Here is a 20829-nt window from a genome sequence, read left to right as displayed (position 1 = left end):
TACCTTAGGCCACAAACTTATCAATCACCCTCGTAGAAATGGATGTTAAAGTATTGTATAACTATGGATAGAATAGATTGCCTTGTCAGTTCCGAAGCAAACCCCTTAAATGGTCTCCTGCTGTGAACTGAAAGCCTGTGATCACTGCTAGTTCAGTTTTCTGTATCCATTTTGTACTTATTGATTTTTTTGTTGATTCATTCACATTATATTATATAACAACTATATGCCAATTAATCTACCACTTACATCATCAGAAAAGTGCTGGGATCCGTGGCTCAGAAAGGAGTAGCAAGACATTTAGAAAATCATGCTATAATCAAGCAAGATCAACAGGAAAGAGAATCCATTTGATTTTGTTAATAGTGTTAATTAAGGATGCAAGAATTGATGTGGCTAAATGGGTATCAGTAAGTGTAGTGTAACTTGATTTCCAAAAGGCATTTGATACAGTGTCATATAAGAGGTCACCACAGAAACTCATGCCATTGGAGCTAATATAGAGAATTAGCTAAAAACAAGAAGAAAACAGAGTCAAGGTAAAAGGGACATCTTCAAATTGGCAAGCAGTAACTAAAGGGCAGCAGAGAATGCAGTTGTGAGAACGATTCTGAGAGTCTGCAGTTGGACGAGGTAGATAGGTAGGTGTGTGGGAGAAGGTTGGCATATGGAGTGCTATGTGATGAGGCACAAGGTTGCGCACTCTGGCAGGAAGAATAGAAAAACAAAATATTGTTTAAATGGAGGGATGTGACAGAATGCTGCAGCACAGGGGACCTAAATCTCTTCAGACATGAAATATAGAACGTTAGCATGCAGGTCAACAAATGATCAGGAAAGCAACAGACTGGTTAGAGACCAAAAGTAGAGAAATCTTTGCTAATACAGTACAGGGAGCTGGGAAGGCTGTATCAGGTTAATGAGTACAATCTTGGGTCACTTTATTTCTGAAAGAATTGAAGGGAGTTTGATCAGATGTCCTAGAATGAGGGGGTTGTCTTACGAAAGGAGCTTGATCAAGGTGGGCCTATATTCACTAGAGTTCCAACAAAAGTCAAGTCACGTTTAACGGTGTTAAAAGTTCATGCAAAGTCACAAATAGAATGGTTGTGTGTGGTGGTAATAATCTTCTGAGGTGTGCCTATTTCAATGCAAGGAGTGTTGTGGGAAAGGCTGACGAGCTGAGGGCGTGGATTATGACATTATAGTCATCAGTGAAACTTGGCTACAGGAAGGGCAGGACTGGCAGCTTAATGTTCCAGGGTTCCAATGTTTCAGACGTGATAGAGGCAGAGGAATGAAGGGTGGCGGGGGCGGGGGGGGGGGTGGCATTGCTAGTCAGGGAAAATGTTACCGTAGTGCTCAGGCAGGACAGATTAGAGGGCTTGTCTACCGAGGCCATATGGGTGGAGCTGAGAAATAGGAAAGGTATGACCACATTAATGTATTATAGACCACCCAACAGTCAGCAAGAATTGGAGGAGCAAATCTGCAGAGAGATAGCAGACAACTGCAGGAAACATAAAGTTGTGATAGCAGGGGATTTTAATTTTCCACATATTGATTGGAATTCCCATACTGTTAAAGGTCTAGATGGGTTAGAGTTTGTAAAGTGTGTTCAGGAAAGTTTTCTAAATCAATATATAGAGGTACCAACTAGAGAGGATGCAATATTAGATCTCCTATTAGGAAATGAGTTAGGACAGGTGGCAGAAGTGTGTGTAGGGGAACACTTTGGTTCCAGTGATCATAACACCATTAGTTTCAACTTGATCATGGATAAAGATAGATCTGGTCCTCAGGTTGAGGTTCTAAACTGGAAAATGGCCAAATATGAAAAAATGAGAAAGGATCTGAAAAGCGTGAATTGGGACAGGTTGTTCTTTGGCAAGGATGTGATTGGTAAGTAGGAGGCCTTCAAAGGAGAAATTTTGAGAGTGCAGAGTTTGTATGTTCCTGTCAGGATTAAAGGCAAAGTGAATAAGAATAAGGAACCTTGGTTCTCAAGGGATATTGCAACTCTGATAAAGAAGAAGAGAAAGATGTATGACACATATAGGAAACAGGGAGCAAATAAGGTGCCTGAGGAGTATAAAAAGTGCATAAAAATACTTAAGAAAGAAATTAGGAGGGCTAAAAGAAGACAAGAGGTTGCTTTGGCAGTCAAGGTGAAGGATAATCCAAAGAGCTTCTACGGGTATATTAAGAGCAAAAGGATAGTAAGGGATAAAATTGGTCCTCTTGAAGATCAGAGTGGTTGGCTATGTATGGAACCAAAAGAAATGGGGGAGGTCGTAAATGGGTTTTTTGTGTCTGTGTTTACTAAGGAAACTGGCATGGAGTCAATGGAAATAAGGCAAACAAGTAGTGACGTCAGGGAACCTATACAGATTGAAGAGGAGGAGGTGCTTGCTATCTTGAGGCAAATCAGAGTAGATAAATCCCCAGGATCTGACAGGGTATTCCCTCAGACCTTGAAGGAGACTAGCGTTGAAATTGCAGGGGCACTGGCAGATATATTTAAAATGTCGGTATCTACGGGTGAGGTGCCGGAGGATTGGAGGATAGCTCATGTTGTTCCGTTGTTTAATCCAGGAAATTATAGGTCAGTAAGTTTGATGTCAGTAGTAGGTAAATTATTGGAAGGAGTATTAAGAGATAGGATGTACAAGTATTTGGATAGACAGGGACTTATTAGGGAGAGTCAACATGGCCTTGTGTGTGGTAGGTCATGTTTAACAAATCTATTAGAGTTTTTCGAGGAGGTTCCCAGCAAAGTGGATGAAGGGAAGGCAGTGGATGTTGTCTACATGGACTGCAGTAAGGCCTTTGACAAGGTCCTGCATGGGAGGTTAGTTAGGAAGATTCAGTCGCTTGGTATACATGGAGAGTTAGTAAATTGGATTAGACATTGGCTCAATGGAAGAAGCCAGAGAGTGGTAGTGGAGGATTGCTTCTCTGAGTGGAGGCCTATGATTAGTGGTGTGCCACAGGGATCAGTGCTGGGTCCATTGTTATTTGTCATCTATATCAATGACCTGGATGATAATGTGGTAAACTGGATCAGCAAATTTGCTGATGATACAAAGATTGGAGGTGTAGTGGACAGTGAGGAAGGTTTTCAAAGCTTGCAGAGGGATTTGGACCAGCTAGAAAAATGGGCTGAAAAATGGCAGATGGAGTTTAATACAGACAAGTGTGAGGTATTGCACTTTGGAAGGACAAACCAAGGTAGAACATACAAGGTAAATGGTAGGGCGCTGAGGAGTGCAGTAGGACAGAGGGATCTGGGAATACAGATACAAAATTCCCTAAAAGTGGCATCACAGGTAGATGGGGTCATAAAGAGAGCTTTTGGTACATTGGCCTTTATAAATCAAAGTATTGAATATAAGGGTTGGAATGTTATGGTGAGGTTGTATAAGGCACTGGTGAGGCTGAATTTGAAGTATTGTGTGCAGTTTTGGTCACCAAATTACGGGAAGGATATTAATAAGGTCAAAAGAGTGCAGAGAAGGTTTACAAGGATGTTGCCGGGACTTGAGAAAGTGAGTTACAGAGAAAGGTTGAATAGGTTAGGACTTTATTCCCTGGAGCATAGAAGAATGAGGGGAGATTTAATGGAGGTATATAAAATTATAATGGGTATAGATAGAGTGAATGCAAGCAGGCTTTTTCCACTGAGGCTAGAGGAGAAAATAAACAGAGGACATGGGTTAAGGGTGAAGGGGGAAAAGTTTAAAGGCAACATTAGGGGGACTTCTTCACACAGAGAGTAGTGGGAGTGTGGAATAAGCTGACAGATGAAGTGGTAAATGTGGGCTCACTTTTAACATTTAAGAAAAAGTCAGACAGGTACATGGATGAGAGGTGTATGGAGGGTTATGGTCCAGGTGCAGGTCAGTGGGATTAGGCAGAAAAATGGTTCGGCACAGCCAAGAAGGGCCAAAAGGGCTGCTTCTGTGCTGTAATGTTCTATGTTTCTATTGTCATGTGCACAATTGCAGTGAGGTAGAAGAACAATGAAAATCATGCTCACAGTAACATCACAGGTTGCAGATATAGACAACACACAAACTATATTATACAAGACAGTGAAAGGGGAAGGGAATAAAAGATTGTGCAAAAACAAGATCTTAGAACAAGGAGAAAGACATAATCAAAGACAAGGCATGGTAGAACAATAGGTAGTCCATAATGCTCTGTCGAGGTTGGATTAGAGTTGTCCAGGTAGCTTCAAGAACCTGATGGTTATGAGAAAGTACCTATTCCTGAACCTGTGAATTCAGTGATCTTACTAAAATATAACATTTCAGGCACTCTTTATCAGGTAAAGGCTCAGAAATACTTCCCCTTATGGAGAGATCTAGAACTATGGAGATAGTTTCATGGAAAAGGGTTGCTCATTAAAGACTGAGATGAGAATCAATTTCATATCTTAGTGATTCATGAGCTCTATTTCAGGAGTTTGTAAGGGGTGAGTCATTGAATATATTTAAGTTTGAGATGAGTTTTTGCACATTAGGGATTGTGAAGAACAGGGTAGGCACGTGAGCCCATGTAACCTAACAACTGCTCTGGGTCATTTAGTTCTAATTCTGACCTCTTGAGTATGCCCAGCATTGGTGACCGTTAGTTCTAAATGTGCTGGCCATAAACTTCTGAACCCTCCCATTCCATCATTCTGCTCTTCTTTAAGACATTCCTTAAAACCAGCTCCTATATGTCACTGTGTCAGATTTTGTTTGACTCTTTATTTACAGTGAAATACAAAGAGCCTGTAGTTCTGCTCAGATAGAAGGAGCTGGAGCTTTGTTAACAGATGGTACTTTGGAATGGCCAACACTCTGCAACTCCTGTTAATTTACTCTAGTGGGAAGCAAATTTCTTTCTTGGTAAAACAAAGCAGAAGTAGTTTTGTTTAGGCTTTCAGCCTTATTGGTGTCGTGGGTTGATAATTGCATTGGCTATTTGCTCCAAATGAGTTCTACCTTTCTCACAATCACATAATTAGAAACAATTAAGTACAGAACTCCAATTTACAATCTCATTATCTTCAAGAAATGCACCTTCAAGATTATGCTGCAGAGCCAATACAATTTATCAACAAGCTGCAGACATCTACATGCATGGACATAAACATAAAAAGGTGGATGTATAAACAGCCCAATGTTAGCTTACAGTGAAAATGATTGAAATTTAAAATATTTTAACTGTTTTCATAGTCTGATGAGATACAGTAACATATTTTAATTTACAGTCCTCGACACACAGGGTGGTATCCTCAATTATCCGAAGAGTGGGTTCAGGTAGATAAGCAGCATACTCTCCACCTGATTATTGTCCAGCTTTTGCAGTCAGAGGTCACTTGGTTAGTCCAGGACATTACCAAGTCAGAACGTAAAAGCTACCAGTGTTAACTCTAGAACCCTGCAATATACATTATATGGATTAAAGATCAGTGTTTTAATACAACATGTCATGAGTTCGGGAATGAAAAGTCACAGAGCATTTGCCTATGATATAACGGTACTGGCAGGAGTGGGAGGGAGTGGTGAAGTACTGGTGAGTTGACCCTTAATGCTACAGGCGTTCCTGAATGTAAAGACAGCATCAACAAATAATTTGATATTCACAGGGTCTCTTCTTCAACTTAAGAGTAAGTCAAACCGCATGCTTACATCACTCAGCACTATTTATTATCTTATTTCTGCTAATAAATATAACAACCCTAATTTCTACAGCATTACTTCAGGATTTTGCAAGACAATGTATTGCTAATAGTTTTAAATTTAGAGTGTAGACATTGTTGTAATTAATGATTTAAATGTTATACCGCATGCATTTCTTTCATTACCTACCCAGTAAAAAGTAGCCAGACTAGATTCTGATTTTTGTCATTTATTCCAACAGAATTTAATCTTGTTTTATTATAAATCACTATAATTGGATTTGGTGAAAGAAAGAAATTAGATCTGCTCTGTGATACGGTCTCAGGCGAGCATTCACTTCTTTCTGATAAGCCACCACTGCAATCGTCAATCACATTATAGAAAAGAAGATTATTATATTCAAGACATTACTTTGTTTTTCAGCTAGATAACTGACTGTGGATACCATATCTGATTTTTGAACCCTTTACCTCAAAGCTAATACTCTCTGGTCTGTTCTATCTTTTCCATCTTCTTTGCACAGATAACATTAGGACACTGGTAACCCTAGGTCTTCTTTCAATGGAACCATATGTTTAAAGAAAAATCTAATTAAAACCCAACCACTGGCTCATCAGGAAGTTTAAAGACAGATGCTTAGCTCTTTCATAAGTCATCAAATAACATTTTAAAATACATTTCCTCTTCAAGAAGCCATTTGTTTGCATATAGACTTATATTTGTTTTGTACCATTCTTAACAATAATGGAAACTGCCAATGTAAACTTGTCACATTGTAACTAATTGGTGGTGCGATAGTGTCACTACTGGAGGGTGGGTGTAATTACAGCATGTCAAGTTTCCTCAGAAATCTCTATTCTAAAGGTGGACAGGGATTAACAATGGAATTAAAAACAAAAGATGAAGACAGCATAGATGAGTATATAACCATGAATAACTTACAGCCCTGCATCATAGCTTAACAGGGTACTCAGATGAAATAGAAATGAAGTCCTGTACCTTCGCTTTGATTTCTCCTTGTACCCATACCTGGACTCAAGACTACATGCTGATGTTGGTAATACATTTCTTTTGCCTACAGTAATGTAGCATAGTAGTTACATATCCATATAATTAACTGGTCAGCAAAATGTAATACTGAATACCAGCTCGGTGAAAAAAGTGCACTAGCTTATCAACACAGGAGACTCTGCAGATGCTGAAAACCTTGAGGATCGCATACAAAGTGCTGGAGGAACCCTGCAGGTCAGGCACGTCTGTGGAGAGGAATAAACAGTTGCCACTTCATGAAGACTGAAGAGGAAGGGGGAGAGAGGCAAAATAAGGTGAGGTTAGAGGAAGAAGTAAAGGTTGGCAGGCAATAGGCGAAACCAGATGAGGAGGAAGGTGAGTTCCTCCAGCAGATTGTTTGTTGCTCCAGATTCTAGCATCTGCCATCGCTTGTGTAAGCTCAAATGTTCCAGTTCCTTCTATCCTCTCCACCTTCTCCAACTTACTTCTTCTTAGGATGCAAGAAAAAATATTGAGGAGAAAGAGACAGAAAGGGATGAAGAAGCACATAATCAGTAAACAATGTTTAAAGACAATACAAAATCAGTTGCTATTGACACAAGTGTTATTGGGACAGATAGTATCACAAATGGATCCGTCTAATGGTCCTCAAGATTGATAATGTTTAGATATCAAGCATGACGTTTTTATAAAGTCTAGTGCACAGAATCATGTACAATGAATAAAACATGTCAGTCATCAATAAAGATATTTTTCCATAAATATAAATAACAGCAGGCTAATTCCCCTTTGCTGGAGCACTTAACAACAGAGAGTAAGGAACGGTGAATTTCATTATACAGTAACAGATAAGACCTTTTTACAAGGGGTGAGGGAGATCACTATCAGCCTGGTGAAAAAGTACAGCAGTGTGTATGATCTTGATACAGTAAATAAGCCTATTACATCTTCACAACGCATTGGCATTTTCCAACATGAACTACCTTATTCCAATGCAAATAATCCCCGCAGTTACGCTATTTATAACAATCTAATGAGAAGTGTTTGCCTAGCAACTTAATCAGGAGTGCTACATCCCTAAGGTGAGCTCATGCTAAAGCCAAAAAAAGCTGATGAACAACAGCAGCATTGTCTAGAAACTGGGTTTGTGAGGGCTTGTTTTTAACAAGCAAATTGAGAGAATGGAGTGATTTAACTTGTGTTAGGTTGTGCTAGTCACCACTTCTGACAGGATTCACATCCATCGGGAAACTAGATTGGGTACTTTTGTGCACAATTCCATTTTATTTATCTAATCTTTATCACTATCAGGCATGTAACGAACAATGTTACTAGTTGTGCCGCTTTTCCTCCCTCTCTGGCATAAATTAATTTATTGTAGCACAGCAGGAGGCTATACACCCATCTCCAACAAACTGGCTTACAGCAGAGCAAATCCCATTCGTCATCCTTCTGCAACTCCCACTCCCTCGCAGGCCCACTGCCCTTGCATTCTTTTGCTCAGCACTAAAGAAATAATTTATAAAAAGATGGGAAAGGTACAGTATAAATATCGTGTCAGAATGGAAAAGGATGCTTGTGTTCATGTGTCCGAGTGTGAGTGTGTCTGTGCAGGCACAGCTCTCTCATGTCTCCAATTCTTCTGTGACCTGGCAAAGAAGACAACCCTTTATCCCAAGATCCCTACATCTCTCCTTTCTACCTATAGCCTCTCCCTCTCCCCCTCCCTCATGCTAGCCGTCTTTGTGTGTTGCTCTGTAGCTACCATGGGAAGTGTGCCCTTAAACACTGAGAGCGTTCAAAAGCTGATATGCAGCAAAATGCCAGCAGTTCAACTAAACTGGACAAGATCCATTGGGAATCACACGTTTCCTCTGTAAACCACCTTAACACAATTTCAAAAGTTCTTCTGGTCAATTTCATAACCTCCACAAGGAAACTGAAGGGTGTTAATATGATGTGCAATAGGATTGGTGCTGTAGAAAAGAGTGAAATCTATTTCTAGGCGTTCAAGTTTAAACTTCCTTACAGAATGCTGCATAACTAAACTCAATGCCCACCTCTCACAGTCTAGAAAGCTTGAAGTGTTAATCATGAATGCATGGAATGGGAAACATACACCCAGTCCAGGGTAGATATGAACATAGAACATAGAAATCCACAGCACATTACAGGCCCTTCGGCCCACAATGTTGTGCTGACCATGTAACCTACTCATAGAAACTGCCTAAAATTACGCTACTGAATAGCCCTCTATTTTTCTAAGCTCCATGTACCTATCTAAGAGTCTCCTAAAAGACCCTATTGTATCTGCCTCCACCACTGGCACCAGCAGTGCATTCTACGCACCCACCACTTTTTGTGTGAAAATCTTACCCCTGACAATCCCCTCTGTACCTACTTCCAAGCAGCTTAAAACTGTGCCCTATCGTGTTAGCCATTTTGGCCCTGGGAAAAAGCCTCCGGCTATCCAAACGATCAATGCCTCTCATCATCTTATACACCTCTATCAGGTCACCTCTCATCCTCTGTCACTCCAAGGAGAAAAGGCCAAGTTGGAGGCCAAGTTGGTGTTCTCATGGTTTCTGTCATAGTCATAGTCGTACTTTATTGATCCCGGGGGAAATTGGTTTTTGTTACAGTTGCACCATAATTAATAAATAGTAATAAAACCATAAATAGTTAAATAGTAATATGTAAATTATGCCAGTAAATTATGAAATAAGTCCACGACCCGCCTATTGGCTCAGGGTGTCTGACCCTCCAAGGGAGGAGTTGTAAAGTTTGATGGCCACAGGCAGGAATGACTTCCTATGACGCTCTGTGCTGCATCTCGGTGGAATGAGTCTCTGGCTGAATGTACTCCTGTGTCCACCCAGTACATTATGTAGTGGATGGGAGACATTGTCCAAGATGGCATGCAACTTGGACAGCATCCTCTTTTCAGACACCACTGTCAGAGAGTCCAGTTCCATCCCCACAACATCACTGGGCTTACGAATGAGTTTGTTGATTCTGTTGGTGTCTGCCACCCTCAGCCTGCTGCCCCAGCACACAACAGCAAACATGATAGCACTGGCCACCGCAGACTCATAGAACATCCTCAGCATCGTCCGGCAGATGCTAAAGGACCTCAGTCTCCTCAGGAAATAGAGACAGCTCTGACCCTTCTTGTAGACAGCCTCAGTGTTCTTTGACCAGTCCAGTTTATTGTCAATTCGTATCCCCAGGTATTTGTAATCCTCCACCATGTCCACACTGACCCCCTGGATGGAAACAGGGGTCACTGGTACCTTAGCCCTCCTCAGGTCTACCACCAGCTCCTTAGTCTTTTTACATTAAGCTGCAGATAATTCTGCTCACACCATGAGACGAAGTTTTCTGCCGTAGCCCTGTACTCAGCCTCATCTCCCTTGCTGATGCATCCAACTATGGCAGAGTCATCAGAAAACTTCTGAAAATGACAAGATTCTGTGCAGTAGTTGAAGTCTGAAGTGTAAATGGTGAAGAGAAAGGGAGACAAGACAGTCCCCTGTGGAGCCCCAGTGCTGCTGATCACTCTGTCGGACACACAGTGTTGCAAGCACACGTACATGTCATTCATTCTTTGGGGTTTTTCAGTTTTGTAGATGTCTGTGAAGAGTACGGATTTCAGGTTGTATACTGGATACATTCTCTGAGATTAAACTGAACCAGTAAACCATTGAGGAGCAACGTTTTCCCAGAGGGTAGTTTGTAAATTGAACAAACTTCCAGAGAAATTCATTAAACAGATGCATTAAGAACATTTAAAAGACATTTGCACAAGCATTTCAAAGTTTTAGAGGGATATAAACCAAACACGGCCAAATGAGACTGGCTTGGATGGGCATCTTATTTGGCATGGACTAGTTGGGCCGCAAGACCAATTTCCCTGCTGTATGATTTGAGGATCTTACATCAAGATGGTATGTGACTTGGCAACACATCCGTGTGCCAGACATTGGGGGGGGGGTGTGATTTGGATGATGTTAACAAAGCAGATCTGCTGTACATTTGCCTACATGACTCACATCCAAGACATAATGCACCAGCGCTGGAGGATGGGAACATCTTATGGTAGTGGACTGAGTGCCTATCAAGTTGATAGCTTTGTCCTGAGCTAGATGTGTTAGATCATGCTGCACTCACCCAGGCAAGCAGAAAGTATTTAAAAAGACTCCTGACTTGTGCCTTGCAAACAGTTGTAGCTCTTTGGGGAGTCAGGAGGAGGGTGATTTACTGCAGATAATGGAATGAAATGTTGTTTAGTTCACCTGAGCCTGAGGCTAGAGGTGTGCTCTAACATCTTATTTGCTTATTGCTGCACTGAGGTGTCAGCCTCGACATTATGTTCAACACATTAGAGTGAGCTTGAACTCCAATTCTGTGAATGAGGAGACACAGAGATGCTTCTAACTGAGCCTGGGTGACAACTTGCAACTGATCAACTTTCCCCCTAGTTAGTTTTGATTGAAAATCTATAAATTTCAAGGATCAATTTCCCCAAAAGTCTCCTCAGCAGTTTGTGCCCTCAAATTCAGCTCCCTAACTCCAAACCCTATACGTGGACACAATCAGTTAAAGAGGTTTTATTTCACCAAAACTGTCTCTATTTCCATATGTAGCATACACAAATGTTGAGAGGGATCCTGCTAAGTATCAGATTAGTAGAGCTTTGGGAAATCCACTGAGTTGATTGGATGTACTTTGGAGGAGAAATGAAAATTTAAAATGGGGATTGAAACATTGGGGTGAATGCAGTGATTTGTTGGAGGGATGGAATTAAACCCAACTCCCCTGTCGCAGCCAAAAGAAACCAACCCATATTCAGCAAAAATATCAAAGCTTCTGAAATGGTGACGCCTGAACAACGTTTCACTGGCTAAGGTTTACTTAATCACTATAGTGATTTCCATAGCAACAAGGTTGTGACTGATCTGTGCAATGAAATAGGTGCTGTAAATTTAAAAAGATCTGAGGATGAGAAGAGTAAATATAGCAGCCACTATTCCATGACCGAGTTCTGAGTTCTTAGTTCTTCCAGCAATTTATTTTTCTCTCCAGATTCCAGCATCTGCAGTATCTAGTTTCTCCATATTACTTCTCCACTGATATGTAACGTATTGCATCCTCAAATTCATAATCCAGAGATCTTTGAGAAAGCACTTGCAATGGTTATAACAGGAGAGAAGGATGTACATATGCTGGATGCAGTCCAGCAATGGTTTATTAGATCAATACCTGGAATGAGTGGATTGTCTTATGAAGAAAGGTTGGACATACAAGGTTTGTATTTGCTGGACTGAGAGATAACTTAATTAAAACACTTAAGATCTTGCAGACACAAGAGAGACTGCAGACGCTGAAAGCCCGGAGTAACACACAAAGGTGCTGGAAGAACACACACAAAATGCTGGAGGAACTCAGCAGGCAAGGCAGCATCTACGGAAAAAGAGTACAGCCGACGTTTTGGGCTGAGACCCTTTGGCAGGTCTCAGCGGGGCATGCAGGGAAATGGACTGTTACTGTTGTAGGTCAAAAATCTGTATATGGAAGCATCGACTGTCCATTTCCCTCTACTGATGCTGCCTGACTGCTGAGTTTTGCTAGTGCCTTCATATGTTACTTACAATCCTGTGTAAAGGGAGATTCCTCTGGTGGATCACTGTTTAAAAAATGGAAATTAGGCATTTTTCTCTCTCTCTAAGAGAGTCAAAAATCTTTGGAACTCTCTTCCTCAAATCACAAGAGGAGAGTCTTAGAACTTTTTTCAGATATATAACTCCCCGATAGTCATGACACAAGTATGGTAAAGAAAACATATTCTACGGCTTTCTTGCCTTCAACGGTCAGAGCACTGAGTATAATATATAGAATGTTACATTGCAGCTACATAAAACTTCGGTTAGACCACATTTGGTATTTTGTGTGCAGGAAGGTTATGAAGTACTTGGAAAGGATGCAGAAGAGGTTCATTAGAATGTGGCCTGGTTTAGAGAGCATTATCTGTGAGGAGAGGTTGGACAAATTCGGCTTGTTTTCTTTGGAGTGCTAGAAGCTGAGGGGTGGCCTGACAGAAATTTATAAGATTATAAGAGGCACAGATAGATAGGGTAGATAATGGGATTTTTATACCAAGATAGAAATGTCAAATACTAGAGAGCACAGCTTTAAGATGAGAGGAAGAAAGTTTAAAGGAGATGTACAGGGCAAGTTTTTTTTTTACGCAGAGAACTGCTGCCTGGAACATGCTGACAGAGGAGGTGGTGGAAGGAAATATAACAGTGTTTAAGAGGCACTTGGATGAGGATGAACTGGCAGAGAACAGAAGGATACAGACTATGTGCAGGCAGATGGATTAGTCAGATTGCCATCATGGTTGCTGCAGGCACAGTGTGTGGAAGGAGATGGGATTAGTTAGATTGCCAACATGACTGGCATAGGCACAGTGGGTGGAAGGAGATGGGATTAGATAGATTGCCATCATGATTGGCATAGGCACAGTGGGTGGAAGGAGATGGGATTAGTTAGATTGCCATCATGATTGCTACAGGCACAGTGTGTGGAAGGAGATGGGATTAGTTAAATTGCCATCATGACTGGCATAGGCACAGTGGGTGGAAGGAGATGGGATTAGTTAGATTGCCATCATGATTGGCATAGGCACAGTGGGTGGAAGGAGATGGGATTAGTTAGATTGCCATAATGATTGGCATAGGCACAGTGGGTGGAAGAAGATGGGATTAGTTAGATTAGCAGCATGATTGGTGTAGGCACAGTGGGTGGAAGGAGATGGGATTAGTTAGATTAGCAGCATGGTTGGTGCAGGCACAGTAGGTAGAAGAAATGAATTGAATTGAACTGAATTGACTTTATTACTTATATCCTTCATATACGTAAGGAGTAAAAATCTTTACGTTACATCTGCGTTCAAATGTGCAATTATAGTAATTTATAATAAATATTATATACAATAATCAATATAACACAGAAATATAGTTGCATCAGCATGAATTATGCACTCTGATGTCCTGGTGGAAGAAACTGTCCTGGAGACTGGTGGTCCTAGCTTTTATGTTACCAAGGTAACATGCCTGAACGAGTGGTGTCCTGTCGCACTCACCTCGACAATAAGCAAATGCTTTGAGAGGCTGGTCAAGGACTACATCTGCAGCTTGCTATCACCCAAACTGGACCCCCTACAATTCGCCTACCGACACAACCGATCGATAGATGATGCAATAGCCACAGCTCTACATACAGTCCTTACACATCTGGAGAAGAAGGATGCTCATGTGAGAATGCTGCTCTTGGACTACAGTTCAGTACTCAACACCATAGTTACATCCAGGCTTGACAGGAAGCTCAGAGACCTCAGCCTTGCCCCTGCCTTGTGCAACTGGATCCTGGACTTCCTGTCAGATCGCCGGCAGGTGGCAAGATTGGGCTCCTTCACCTCCACCCCTCTGACTCTCAACACAGGAGCCCCTCAGGGCTGTGTACTAAGTCCCCTCCTTTACTCTCTGAATACCCATTACTCTGTCGCCACCCACAACTCTAATCTGCTAATTAAATTTGCCGACAACGCTACATCGATTGGCTTTATCTCAAACAATAATGAGGTGGCCTACAGGGAAGAAGTCATCTCTCTGACACATTGGAGTCAAGAAGACAACCTCTCCCGCAATGCTGTAAAAACAAAGGAGCTGGTTGTGGATTACAGGAGGAATGGAGACAGGTATCAATGGATTTATTGACATCAATGGATCTGGGGTTGAGAGGGTAAACAGCTTCAAGTTCCTCGGCATCCACATCACCGAGGACCTCACGTGGTTTGTACACACCAGCTGAGTGGTGAAAAAGGCACAACAGCACCCCTTTCACCTTAGACAGTTGAGGAAGCTTGGTGTGGGCCACCAAATCTTAAGAACTTTCTACAGGGGCACGATTGAGAGCATCCTGACTGGCTGCATCACTGCCTGGCATGGAATCTGTACCTCCCTTAATCGCAGAACTCTGCAGAGAGTGGTGCTGACAGCCCAGCGCATCTGTAGTTGTGAACTTCCCATGATTCAGGACATTTACAAGGACCTATGTGTAAAAAGAATCCCTTAGGATCATTGGGGACCCGAGTCACCCCAACCACAATCTACTCCAGCTGCTACCATCCGGGAAACTGTACCGCAGCATAAAAGCCAGGACCAACAGGCTCCAGGACAGCTTCTTCCACCAGGCCATCATACTGACTAACTCATGCTGATTTGAGTGTATTTTATGTTACATTGACTGTTCTATTTCTTATAAATTACTATGATTACACATTGCCCATTTAGACGGAGACATAACGTAAAGACTTTTACTCCTTATGTATGCGAAGGATATAAGAAACAAATTATGCTGCGGTACCGTTTCCCGGATGGTAACAGCTGGAACAGTTTGTGGTTGGGGTGACTTGGGTCTCCAATGATCCTTCAGGCCCTTTTTACCTGTCTTTGCAAATGTCCTGAATAGTGGGAAGTTCACATCTACAGATGAGCTGGGCTGTCCACACCACTCTCTGCAGAGTCCTGCGATTGAGGGAAGTACAGTTCCCATACCAGCAGGTGATGCAGCCAGTTAAGATGCTCTCAATCGTGCCCCTATGGAAAGTTCTTAGAATTTGGGGGGTCATACCAAACTTCTTCAACCATATGAGGTGAAAGAGGCGCTGTTGTGCCTTTTTCAGCACACAGCCAGTATGTACAGACCATGTGAGATACTCGGTGATGTTTATGCCGAGGAACTTAAAGCTGCTCACCCTCTCAACCCCAGATACATTGATGTCTATAGGTATTAGCCTGTCTCCATTCCTCTTGTAGTCCACAACCAGCTGCTTTGTTTTTGCGACATTGAAGGAGAGATTGTTTTCTTGACACCTCTGTGTCAGGGTGATGACTTCTTCTTTATAGGCTGCCTTTTTATTATTTGAGATTAAACCAATCAGTGTAGTGTCAACAGAAAATTTAATTAGCAGATTGGAGCTGTGAGTGGCGATATAGTCATGGGTATACAGAGAGTAAAGGAGGGGGATTAGTACACAGCCCTGAGGGGCACCTGTGTTGAGGGTCAGAGAGGCAGAGGTGAGGGAGACCACTCTTGCCACCTGCCGGCGATCTGACAGGAAGTCCAGGATCCAGCTGCACAAGGCAGGGTGAAGGCCGAGGTCTCTGAGCTTCTTGTTGAGCCTGGAGGGAACTAAAGTGGGATTAGTTAGATTAGCAGCCTGATTGGTGTAGGCACAGTGGGTGGAAGGAGATGGGATTAGTTATGTTGTCATCATGATTGCTGCAGACAAAGTGAACTGGTTTCTGTGCTGTACTGTTCCAAATTCAAAGGTTGGTAAATTCTTGACTAGCAAGAGGATGTAAAGAGGATGTAAATAGGAATGTTGAGTTGTGTTTCCCATCAAATTCCCCATAAGCTATTGAACTGCAGAACTGTTGATTGGTCTGTGGAGAGAATTGGCTACAAGGAGTGGAAGCCGACATCAATATGACAGACTGAAATGACCTCCTCCGATGTCATAACATAAGATGAAGTGGGCTATTCCAGCTCCTATTTCATAAGCACAACCTCACCACAATAATCAGGCTTGACTGAAATGACTGGCCAAGAAATGTTTGAGCAGAACTGCTATCAGTTACTTTATGACCTCGGTAATGGTGTTGGGACTGTTATTTCAAATTTACATCAATGAGATGGAACGGATGGAATGAACAACTCAACAGAAATCGATGAAAGTGTCAAAAGGTGCAATTGGCCAGGCTACACTAAACATGGAACTGTGGAGAATGGCCGGTGGAATTTAACAGTCAGGTATGAATGGAAAAATAGCTTACGTGCCTACTTAATGAACAGGCTGGGGGGAGAAAAGGGATGCAGGAAGATAAAGTTATCTTTGGCCCATCATTAGACCCATTCTACAATCTAATCTACAAGAGGCACTGTATGTTCCTGAGGTGGAGCTTCTGAACATCAAAAATTGAGAAACCTATGAATTCAAATAAGAGACAGGAAATCCTGCGAATACACAGCAGGCCAGGCAGCGTTAGTGGAGAGAAATATACAGAGGAAAAATCACTGAACAGAAATGCTTATTTATTTCTCTCTGCACTGATGATGCCTGATATTGAGTATGTCCAGCATTCTGTGTTATTACTTCAGATTTCCAGTATCTGCAGTATTGTACTGACAAACATTAATTGTTTAATGAAGCTCGTCGACGTATGGCACAGCAAGGGCGTGTTTTTGAAACCATACATTTTATTAAAAGAGATACTGAACATGGTAAAATCCTGAAAAAGCCTGGAGAGAGGTGTGTGGTCAAGCAACACCACAGATCACTTATAGCAAAAATCCAGAATAAGACAATCGCATTTAGTGTAACTTCCACAATGGATTTTTATATTGTTAAACTGACAGCTAATGATTAAAGAATTTGTTCAATGTGTATACAGGAAAGTGTTTCTTGGAAACAAAATGCAGAATCTGATAAGATTAGGTCAATTAACCAGATTGAGAAATCAGTAAAGACTTTGAGGCAAGAACACTCAGCAGAGGATTAGATTTTCAGCATGTCAGCTTAATGCTCCAACTACCTTTTTTTGGTTTTCTCAGACGATTTTATGTTTGAATCTGGAGAAAATTAGAAGTAACCTTTATGATTCTTCATTTAAATTTGAACAGATTTGGGGACCTTTTATTCGATATTTTCATTTAATGTAATATTTACCCTTCTTGTTTTTTCTTCACTGTTTTAATGGAGGTCGGGATTGAGGACGTGATTTTAAGTTTAACTCTGTTTGGTTTCAAGTTAGCCCATTGCTTTGCTTTGCTTTTAGTTAGTTGCACGGTGGGTTTTTTTTGGGGGTTTTTTTTTTCTTTTTTTTCCATTGATATATATAAAATCTAGTATACTATTATGTTATCTTGGTTTCTTATGCTTAAATTACATTGTTTGTAGTATTTTCTTTTTGGTATTGTTATCTTTTGGAATTTTATTATACTTTAACATTGTATTAATGTTTATATGGCTTACCTTTTTTGTATACTTACTCAATAAAAAGATTTAAAAAGAAAGATTTTCAGCATGTCACAGATTAATAAGAAATTTGTGTTCAAAGGCAATACATTACAGGGGTATGATTTTTTTTCCATTGTGTTGGAAGTGATCAAGTATCGGATCAGTGATACTACACTGGCAAAGCAAGAACTCCAAATTGAGAATATAGACAAAAGCATATATTCACACATTGTTGAAACTTTTGTGAAATACTTCAAAGTGCTAGATAATGCACAAACCTTGGAGACTTAGGCACTGCAGATGCTGTAATTTGGACAAACCTAGTGGGTCATCTAAAGAAGGAAGTACTATATGTAGCCAATGTTTTGGGTTGAGACTCTGCATCAGGACTAAGAGTGGAGAGGAAGTGATTAAACCTTAACATGCTAAAATGGAAATGACCCCTTGTTTTCAAGTGCCAGGAATGGGGTTTGAACCTTCAATTTTCACGTTAGTAGGTTTATACCAGTGCTTTGATGCAGTAATGCAATCTAATAGAACTGGAGCATCCCCGTGTGGCACAGTATCTAAGCTTGCAATTGGCTGAGCAATAAACATACATGGGGAGTCAATGCGAAGAACAAAACTTAGCAAACACAACACCATGGATGTCAAAAAAAAATTCCAACCATGCTTCGCATAAAGATGTGTTGAGATATCAAGGTAGGTTAAAGAAATAGGTTTTGAGAGGGGAAAGAAAGATTAGGGGAAACCTTTGTAATGAAGCTGGAAATTCTCATATTGTGGTGGACTGAGGAAGATGGAGCCTGTGGTGGCTATTGGGTACAGTGGTGGCAGGCAAGTAGGACTTACTTTGGGACATGACACTAGGAAAGATTCTTAGAACGCCATGGAGAACTCATGATTCAGTGTAAGTAAAGCACATAGAGCTTGGGTAGCACACTGGCAGAAGTTAGGGCAGAGCCATCATTACAAATCTTGGTGAAAGGCAGGGTCTCTGGGCTAAAATGTTGGTTCTTGATATACTCACAATATCCCAAGTAAATTTACACATCCTCTCACAGAAATTAGTCTCATAAGCATATTATTAAGGGAGAAGACTACAAATTGGATATGGTACCACACTGAGGCTCCATTTATATGTACAATTGACCACAGAAAAACCTTGCCATTTTTCAAACAGGAGAGCTCTTGTGGTGCTTTGAGCTACATTTTCCACAATTTGTAGCTAAATAGCGTAGATGAGTTGCTCTGCTCCTTATGGCCATTGTAATTGCCTTGACAACAAGCAGCAGTATTCCAAAAGTAATTAATTGGCTTTCAAACACTGTGCAATATCCTGAAAACATGAAAAGCAATGTACAAGTGCAAGCTCCTTACCTCTTTGAAGCCAGACTCAAGGTCAATCCACCATGTGAGACTGGCAGGAATGACCTCATTCAGCCAATGAAGGGGTCGGTGTTGTGAGGAGAGTGGGTGTGAGGTCAGAGTTTAATGCTGGAGGTATGGATTTTGCATCAGGGTTCAGAAAGGGTGACTTCAAACTCGCTAATGCTGAACTGGACAACGTTTTGTCTCTTCTGGATCCTAATGTTTCACAGCACAGAGGAGGAGTCAAGGGTTCTGAATGATAGCAGTGTACATTTGGAAACTGGATTTCAGTAATGTTATTGATGTGCCTGAAAGGTAGCATCAATATAGGGAATGAGAATGGTGTTGTGCTGTCCAACATAAAACCAGATCCACAACTAACTGGATGACTGATGCAGCCATGTTGACAACTGAACCCAGAGTTCTTTGGAGATTAATTTCCTAACTCATCAGGCTGACACAATAGTATTCAATGATAAAATGTTACCACATTAACAAATTGACAGTTTGTCGTGCCCTTGGAAGCTTCAGAAATAAAGAAGAGAAAGGAAAAATTATTAAAGATGCAGAATGCTGGTTGAATGCTCATCCATTCTCAGGCACTTTCCAATTCTGCTCCAATATTCAAATACCTCAAGTAGATTGGCACCATTTAGTGCTTAAACTAATCACCTATTTAACATTCAGTTTGTTATAAGTCTCCTTGGAACGTTAGGAAGGTGCAGTGGATGATGTTTTATGAAGTCAGAATATTGACAGGCTGTCAGGTTAGCACGGGGGCCAAGATTTGGCTTGCATCCCGCTCTTATGCTGGTGCAAGAGCCAACAAAACCCTAACAAATTTTCATGCCCCAGCTCAATTGCACTGTAAAGAAATAAGAAACAGACAGGCAGCATATCTTTAGATCCATCGTTAAGCAAAGCAAGATCCTAATAAGGTCTCATCAACCAATTTTCACTACCATGAGATAGGATCTGTTACGTAAACATGTGTGAGAGAAGGATGTCACAACCAAAACATCATTTGCCTCATTATAAAAGCATTGTTAAAATAGGATTAAGATGCACACAACACACAGCTCCACAAAAGCACGTTGTCAGAAATCACCATCCTCACTACTTACATTGCCCACTCCAGCTTTTCATTCTTGATTGAATTGTACAACGCCTGCAATGTAAGCAGAAGCAGGAAGTTTATTTATTGTGTTTATTGTTTAGGATGCAATCAATTACTTCAATATACTCCAATACATACACAATTTAAGTCATGATAATAACCAGATTAAATATACAAGGTGGGACAGCGTTTTGCAAGGGTCTCCTTTGATTTGTGTATTGACACTGTTAGTGATTCGATACTCATCCCTAAAATTACAGAAACATAAACTAAAAGGTTCCTTCTGCCAGCTCCAAGTCCATTCAAACAATATCTCTTAATTAAAATTAAAAACATTATTATGAACAATGACACTTTGGCACAAGGCAAATAAGAAACACTTCAGTTCGATACATTTCCCTAAGTATCCACTTCAATTTTCCTTCAATTAGTGAAAGAACTGGGGAGGCTTAACTTAAAAGCTGGTTTAGACAGCCACTAATACAGTTATGCACTGATTGAGAATTATTCTATTTTGTATACAAGAATGGAGGTCTTCTTGATGATATATCCAAAACTGCATATAAAGACCAGCA

General features: G+C 41.0%; 1 protein-coding gene across 7 annotated transcripts in view; it reads right to left on the bottom strand.

Annotated features, from left to right (window-relative positions):
• psd3l (pleckstrin and Sec7 domain containing 3, like) overlaps window positions 1–20829 on the bottom strand; it is a 423076-nt gene that overhangs the window by 57675 nt on the left and 344572 nt on the right. For all 7 annotated transcript variants that reach the window (XM_063046770.1, XM_063046769.1, XM_063046771.1 and 4 more), the window contains one exon: window positions 20262–20305. In XM_063046770.1, coding sequence (XP_062902840.1) covers window positions 20262–20305 — 44 coding nt within the window. The remainder of the gene's footprint in view (window positions 1–20261; window positions 20306–20829) is intronic.

This window comes from Mobula hypostoma, chromosome 4, assembly GCF_963921235.1.
Source record: "Mobula hypostoma chromosome 4, sMobHyp1.1, whole genome shotgun sequence".
In the NCBI taxonomy this organism is placed as follows: domain Eukaryota; kingdom Metazoa; phylum Chordata; class Chondrichthyes; order Myliobatiformes; family Myliobatidae; genus Mobula; species Mobula hypostoma.
This window is presented reverse-complemented; position numbering and strand designations above follow the sequence as displayed.